Source organism: Aplysia californica, unplaced genomic scaffold, assembly GCF_000002075.1.
Source record: "Aplysia californica isolate F4 #8 unplaced genomic scaffold, AplCal3.0 scaffold00011, whole genome shotgun sequence".
NCBI classification, from domain to species: Eukaryota; Metazoa; Mollusca; class Gastropoda; order Aplysiida; family Aplysiidae; genus Aplysia; species Aplysia californica.
The window spans coordinates 420,442-428,366 of record NW_004797281.1 but is presented as its reverse complement, the minus strand read 5'-3'; the positions used below and the strand labels follow the sequence as shown (position 1 = coordinate 428,366).

Below are 7,925 nucleotides of genomic sequence, written 5' to 3'. Positions count from 1 at the left end.
AGAGACAGAGACAGAGACAGAGACAGACAGACAGACAGACAGACAGACAGACAGACAGACAGACAGACAGACAGACAGACAGACAGACAGACAGACAGACAGACAGAGGGGTGGGTCGGTTATAGGTAGGAATAGAAGGGTAATCGGATACACTCTACGATTGCAAATGTGGGACGAAATTGGGTAAAATCGCGGAGGAAGAAAGTGGGACGAAAACAGGTAGTGAAACGAAGATGTGGGACGAAAGCAGGGGCACCGCCCCAATTGTCCCGAGGGCCGGCAGTTTGAGACGCCTAGTTTAGAAAAATACATTAAGTAAGTGTAAGTCTTCCCACTGCTCGGGAGCCAGACTAGAACGTAAGGTACACGAGTGAAGTAACGTTATCTCCATGCTATCGGCCAGGACAACCTGGGAATGACATGTATGTCGTAAACAATGTGGTGCACTTGACATGCCCGAAACAGTTAAATGTCTTACCGATTGTCAAGCAACAGCCAGCAGGATGTCGTCTTTTAACTCATTGAAGACATGCATTCTGATCATTCTATTACGCTTCCAGATGCGCTGCTTTGAGGCATTTACTTATTTTTAAAGAGGCATAACTTTGTTATTCTCACAGAATTTTCAGTTTGGTTTTCTGTATTAGAAACTCAGAAAAAGGCAGGAAACAATGTGCTCACTATGAGATGTGCAAATCCGTGCTTCTGATTTGCGTGTAATGGTTGGAAATGTGCCGCAACTTTTGCTGATATGACACAATAACATGTGTCCACAACGCTCACAAAGAGTTAAGCAATATCAGACTTTTATTCGAAGGCAGCAGTAGTTTTTGTTTTCTGTTTTGGTTTGGGGGGGGGGGGGGTTCGGGGGTATGGGGGTGTGGGGGGGGGTCAAATTTATTTTTGCGTCAAACGCAACCTCACAAATTCATGTGCTGTTTTCAAAATTGCTGACGTGCTTTTTAAACTTCTAGATAGCATGTCTGAAAAAAAAAATATTTTTTTTTAAAGAAAAGGAAAAACGAATACTAAATAAATATTTTAAAAACTGGACCACCAGGTAGGCCCTACTTAAACCTTGAACTAGCAGACGTTCAGGCACAGTCATTCTTGACGCTAGAGTAAACGGTCTAACGGGCGGTAAAATCATGGCACTTCTGGCAGCACTCTTCGCTTTGATTGCAATTTCTTCTTGTGCCAAAGGTAAGGCTGTGAGCAATATTATTTCGCCATAATCACCCTTCAATCGCCCAAATCAGTTTCTGGGGGTTTCCAGATAAAGTTGATATTTAATTTCAATAAAAATATCAAAAGGTGTTTTACATGATAATTTATTTTCATTTTGTTACGTTATTTCCTTCCCAGTTTTTGATTGAAAAATAACGTGTGCCCAGAACAATGTTCTGTTGTGTCATTCTCTTTTTCTTTAATTTTTATTAAAACTTCAAAATAAAATAATTTTTTTGAAAAGATTACATAAACAAAAAAATAAAAAATACTAGATCTAACTTAGACGTTTGTGGAAATGATGTTGACAATTTTCATACGAGTACAGCAGTGTAACATGTAACATTTAGCTGTCCTAAATTAGATTTAATTAGCAGGCCCACTTTTTTGCGTTATTTGTATTTTGATTAGTATTAGCATTTCGCCGTATGTATGGTGTTCCAATCCCAGCCCGTTCATTCTTTGATGTTGTTATCCCGTTGTTTCCTCTATACTTTCTTCTTCGTTCCTATCTGCTTCTTTGCTTGCCACCGTGTGCTGTTTCCTGTAGGATAGTGGGTAATTTTGGCCAGTCTAGATGATTGATTAACGTGACGTACCGGCATCACTGAAGTCAGAAGGTCTTCATACGGCCCAATGGTGTTTCCAATTCTAGTTCCCACTACCCGATTGGTTATCAGCTAATCTCCATACGAGATACCAAAGAGTTTGCAGAAACATTTCATCTAAAGTGCCTTTATCCTCTTTTCCGCGTTATTCAATCTTATACGTTAAATGAGGGGCAAGGGGGGGGGGGGGTTGCGTACTTTCGACTGTAGCGAGACTGGTGATATATTGGAGGGGAATAACGACAGTACAAACCGGATTCGGAACAAATACAAAATGTACACAACGATCTAATGCTTGACCAGATCATGCACCAACATGTCCAGGGGAGGTTTTTCTTTCATGAAAGTTGCCGCTTATGCTGAGAAAAACGATGAGCAGCATTGTAGATAGACCCAATTTTACTGTAGAGATAAACAGACGACTCGTTTGCCCAATACGTGTGTAATTTACTAATTACAGTTTAAAACTCCCCCGAAAGCTGCTGACTGCGCAGCAAGTCGAACTTGTTACGTTTTAGACATGCACTTCCAACTTTTATGATGCAATTTTTTATCTACTACTGTAATTGGTTCTATTTCATTTCATTTAATTTTATTTAATGTGTGTGTGTGTGTGTGTGTGTGTGTGTGTGTGTGTGTGTGTGTGTGTGTGTGTGTGTGTGTGTTTATGTTTGTGTGTATGCGCGCCCGCTTGTTTTTGTTTTGTTAGTGGTGGTGTGTTTTTGGTATTTGGGGTGGGAAGGGGGGTATTTTTGTATTTGATTGTTTGTTTGTTGGTTGGTTTGTTGCTTTGTTTGTTTGTTTGTTTGTTTGTTTGTTTGTTTGTTTGTTTGTTTGTTTGTTTGTTTGTTTGTTTGTTTGTTTGGTTTGGTTTAGAGGTTTTTTGTTGGGGGGTGTTCTTGTTTTCTTTCTCATCCCTTTTTTTTACTAAAGGTGGCATTCAAAATTAGCTGTACTGCAGTTTCATAGCGAGCAGTTATGAGATTATAATTTTTCTCTTTCAGCCGAATCGGAGCCACGGTTCGTTGTCTCTCCAAATGAAATCAACCCGGGGAAAACATCCGAGCTGACCGTCCGATGCTCCATCCCCCCAAAGAGCAAGCTTGGACTGGAAAACGCAGACGTCTGTTCCATCATCGTCTCTTACAGCTTGGTCAACGAGACCCACGGCTTCAAAGACGTGCTGTACGCCAAAGCTGGCGGGGTTGTTGGTGCCTACCTTCAAGATAACCTCCCAAAAGAGATCCAGTCTGCCGTTGCAAGCGGACTCACGTACCCACCCTCCGGCGACCCTTACGTGGAGCTGAGGATCTTCAACCCAGCTTGGGCCACCGATGCCTGGTTTAGGTGTCAGACACTCGGGATGGACGACATTGGTCACGCCGTCTTTGGCCTCACAACCTCACCGGTGCACGTCACAAGCGTGAAGGTGTAAAATGATAATAATATAATTGTCCTGATTCCATAGACTTGTATTATAGTAGTAACCTAGATCGTACACTGCGTCCGGTTCACTATGGCACGCACCATTCGAGCCAGATGAAAGGCACTTGCGGAAGCTGCCGCGCCCACAAGACTACATGTATATTAATAAGTAATCACCCTTAGCTCCCCTCTTCCTTTTCTTTTTTTTTTTTTGGGGGGGGGGTAGTACACTAAGTTACTCTCCCGTTGCACCTCTAATCGTTAGCACTTTTGGACTTATTTGTGTTGCAAATGCCTTAACACTCTAAATAAAACTAAGGCTTTATTGTGAATCTCACTCTAGAGTTTTACCCACTAACGAGGGGTAATTGTGCAGTCCACTATGAGCACGCTTTGCAGATAAACTTTTTTCGAGAGGAAAAGGTAGCGGCCCTGGCAGTGTGCGATCTAGGAGTAGGCCTACAAGTTTATGCATACTTTCTACAACAATAAAGAAAATATAGAAATGAAAATGAGTATTGCAGAAAACGAGATTTAATTGTCGTGTGTTATTTCTACGTTATGTGTGTGTTATTATTAATATTGCAATATGATATACAGTCCAGCCCGCACATAACAAAATCGGCACAACGCAATATCTTTTCGCTATGTATGAATTTCGTAATGTACATGTCTGAAATGTAAAGAATAATGTTGTATTGGTATACGAAAAAATTCAAGATTGAAAAGCTCTTCGATGTGTTCATGTTTCATGATGTGTGCTAAACTGTTGGCTGGGTTGTTTTTTTTAATACCTTAACTTTTATGCTCACCCTTATACATGTAATCAACAGCATTCACTTAAAACGTCTGCAGTAAATCAAAGACATGTAGATAAGTCATATATACAAACTCAATTTTTAAAAACCTCCATAGTTATTCATAACACAAGATGAACACTTCAGAACCACAATGCACGCAGCCCATTGAAGCAAACATCAGTTCAATCACAAGGCGAGATTAAGCATTCCTGTCGGGATGACAGGTAGGTGCAACAGATTAAGTACAAACTCCGTTGCCACCCAAACTCGTCGGGCACAGGAGCACGCGCGCGCACGCACGCACGCACACGCACGCACGCACGCACGCACGCACGCACGCACGCACGCACGCACGCACACACACACACAAACCACCACCGCCGCCACCACCACCACCACCACCACCACCACCGCAACCACCACCACCATCATGGACACCGCCAGCACCATCATCGACACCGCCACCACCACCACCACTACCAACAACAGCAAAAGCATCAACAACAACAACAACAACAACAACAACAACAACAACAACAACAACAACAACAACAACAACAACAACAACAGCAACAACAGCAACAACAGCAACATCGGTAATTATTCTGTGAGGAAAACATAAGACTGTATTGCCTTACACGTTATCAGAAGAAGACAGCGCAACAGCAATTAAATATTAGAAAGGGCAAAGGAAGACTGAATGGACTGCTGCCTCTGAGAATCCATTAAACATTCTTAGGTTCCCAAATCCAAAGAAGGCGCAACAGAGAAACATTTAATTTATTATATATGGACTCCGTTGCCTCCTTAATCCTTCAGCCACACACAACAACAACAACAGCAACAGTAACAACAACAACAGCAGCAGCAGTAGCCGCAGTATCGACAATAACAACAACAACTACTACTCTACTACTACTACTACTACTACTACTACTAATGATAATAATGATGATGACGCAGAAAAACCTCCGCTCAGATCGCCGTGTTGAGAGAAGCTGACTTCACTGCCCTTCTCCTGGCTTACCTCGCCTTCTCCACGGCCTTCTGTGGGCCCATCGTCTACCTCCCAGATTTCCTTATACAGTTCACAGGTGGCGTAGTATGATGATGGTGATGATAATAATGATAATAATAATAATAATAATAATAATAATAATAATAATAATAATAATAATAATAATAATAATAATAATAATAATAATTAATAATAATAATAATAATAAAAATACTGATACTACTACTAATAACAATACTACTACTAATAACAATACTACTACTACTACTACTACTACTACTACTACTACTACTACTACTACTACTACTACTACTACTACTACTACTACTACTACTACTACTACTACTATAACAAGAGTAACATCAATAGAAATTAAGGGTTTACGAATAAAATATTCGAGACTCGTTGCGTCTTCATGGGAGGTTAATGTATTCATTACAGCCTAAACAATAGGCCTTTTACATAAGATTAGCAAATGCAATTAATTATATGGATTAGCTGGAACGCAGTAAAGACAAATAATGGGATATGTGAGATTCTTCACACAAGACATACCCTGCAAAACAAAATGAAAAGTTTAAAAAAATGCAATACGTTGGTTATGTACAGTACCACGTCGCCTGGCCATTATGAAGGAAAGACATGTAGATCTACTCGAAGGCATGATGTGGGGCACAAGGGCTGGGGGGGGGGGGGGGGTGGACAACGTACATACTACATGCAATGTGAACCAACAGAAGGCATGGACTGGGATCCATTATAATATGACAGAGTGCAAGATGACGGCAGCTGACGACCATAAGTAACTGCGGATCATTGCACCCGTCGACCTCTGGACCAGAGATGACAATGACAGGTCAGGTCAATAGCCTAAACAGTGAACAGTTGCCTCAGGGGTGCGATCGATGTATGAGTCCTAGCAGCCTAGACAAAAAACTACATTTACTATAGTTTTATATACCACAAGATGAACACTTTAGAATGATGATGCAGGTTTATTGAAGCAAACATTTGTTCAAACACACACACACACACACACACACACACACACACACACACACACACACACACACACACACACACACACACACACACACACATACGCATACAATTAATACATACACATGTACAGAGAGAGAGAGAGAGAGAGAGAGAGAGAGAGAGAGAGAGAGAGAGAGAGAGAGAGAGAGAAAGAGAGAAAGGGAGGGGGAGGGAGAAGAGACCGACAGACAGACAGGCAGACAGACAGACAGACAGACAGACAGACAGACAGACAGACAGACAGACAGACAGACAGACAGACAGACAGATAGGCAGGCAGACAGACAGGCAGACAGACAGGCAGGCAGACAGACAGACAGGCAGACAGACAGACAGACAGACAGACAGACAGACAGACAGACAGACAGACAGACAGACAGACAGACAGATAAAAGAATAGGCTATCGTACACCGATATCAAGTTAGCTCTGGCTGTTGCTACCTCAGTTAATACCGTGCTGGACTGCCATTAAGATGTCCCTGGTTCGAATCGTCATTAATACAGTGTCTAGGGTGTTTGTTTTTTCTACACCATTAATTGCACTAAGGACTAAAGTCTATCAAAACATGAGCAGACTGTGTTTGCTTCTCATTCAACAGGTCCTGGGTTCGAAATCTGATAGCGATGGTAAATGTTATTCTTTTAAAAAATGTTCCTTTCCTTCACTTTTCTTCCTCTCTAATCATGTTCTGTGTCCTGCTTTCGTCTCCACTTTCTGCTCCCCAAACCCCTCCCCTTTTTACCCCTTCCCCTGGGCTCCGTTCTCTGCTGCCTTTCTACTGCTACACAGTGGCTCCTTAAGGCTGTCTTTCAGTTAGATCTACATCCCTGATCTAAGGGTAGGTAAGATCTAACACCTAGCCTTCTCGGATATGGGCGAAAAAATCTCGGGAGTCTCGTGTGCAAGTTGCGCACAAAATAAAGATCCCTTGAAATAATATACTCTTATAACTTACTCTCTCCTTATACCGTCAAGTACATAAGGCAGAGAGCAGTCGATGTCACGCTTGTCCGTCGTCCCTTGCCACCTCCTCCTATTTCGGCAAATCCAGGCCTTGGGTGTTTGCCTCATTCCCTATTGTAGCCTATAGCTTCCAGTTGGTCTTCATCATTTTCTTTTTCCAGTTGGTTTCCAATACCATGTACTGATTGGCAATCGATCTTGTCTTCGGCATTCTTAGATTGTGATAGAGGCCTCCAATGGCCTAGAGGTTAAGGTGTTCGCCTTTCATTCAAAAGTCCCAGGTTCGAATCCGGGAGGCGACGGAAAATTTTTCTTCTCTAATATTGTCTCCTTTCACCTCCTTTCCTGCTCTCTGGATATGTTCTGTCGTCTGCTTTCGCCTCCACTTTCAGCCACTATCCCCACACCTTCCTTGTCCTCTCCTCTGGGCTCATTGACTCTTTCTGCAGCCTTATATTTCTACTGCTAATCCTTGGCTCCTTCTTAATCTCCTGTCTTTCAGTCACACACCTGATCTTTTGGTAGGAAAGATCTACACCTAGCCTTCTTGGACAGGGGCGAAAAATCTTGGAGGTCCCTGTACAAGTTGCTAATTACCTTTAATTGCTATAATCGACAAGAGTAGGCTTCGGCCGCCACCCGGGCAAAATTCATTGAATGTTTAATGTGTCCCGCGCGCTCATATGACCTCATGCAGTTGCGAGCGCCGTAAAACACTTACCCCCCCCCCCCCCCTAAAATAAGATAAATACATGTAATGACAATATATGGTGGTCCTAAAATCGATAAGAGTGTAGAGGCTTCGGCCGCCACCTGGGCAAAAATTCAAAATTAATATTTA

General features: G+C 42.2%; 1 protein-coding gene across 1 annotated transcript; it reads left to right on the top strand.

Moving 5' to 3' along the window:
* Positions 1 to 1,073: 1,073 nt before the first annotated feature.
* Positions 1,074 to 3,992, top strand: LOC101844965. Its single transcript, XM_005089954.1, has 2 exons — positions 1,074 to 1,203; positions 2,840 to 3,992. Exons 1-2 carry the CDS (start codon positions 1,149 to 1,151, stop codon positions 3,268 to 3,270), a joined length of 486 nt encoding a protein of 161 aa, XP_005090011.1. The 5' UTR covers positions 1,074 to 1,148; the 3' UTR covers positions 3,271 to 3,992.
* The last annotated feature ends 3,933 nt before the right edge of the window (positions 3,993 to 7,925 follow it).

Bases quoted from the DNA above. Each gene is read 5' to 3' on its own strand.
- LOC101844965 (XM_005089954.1), top strand. From the start codon at position 1,149: ATGGCACTTCTGGCAGCACTCTTCGCTTTGATTGCAATTTCTTCTTGT. The intron at 1,204-2,839 runs GTAAGGCTGTGA...TTTCTCTTTCAG, and splicing joins AATTTCTTCTTGTGCCAAAG to CCGAATCGGAGCCACGGTTC.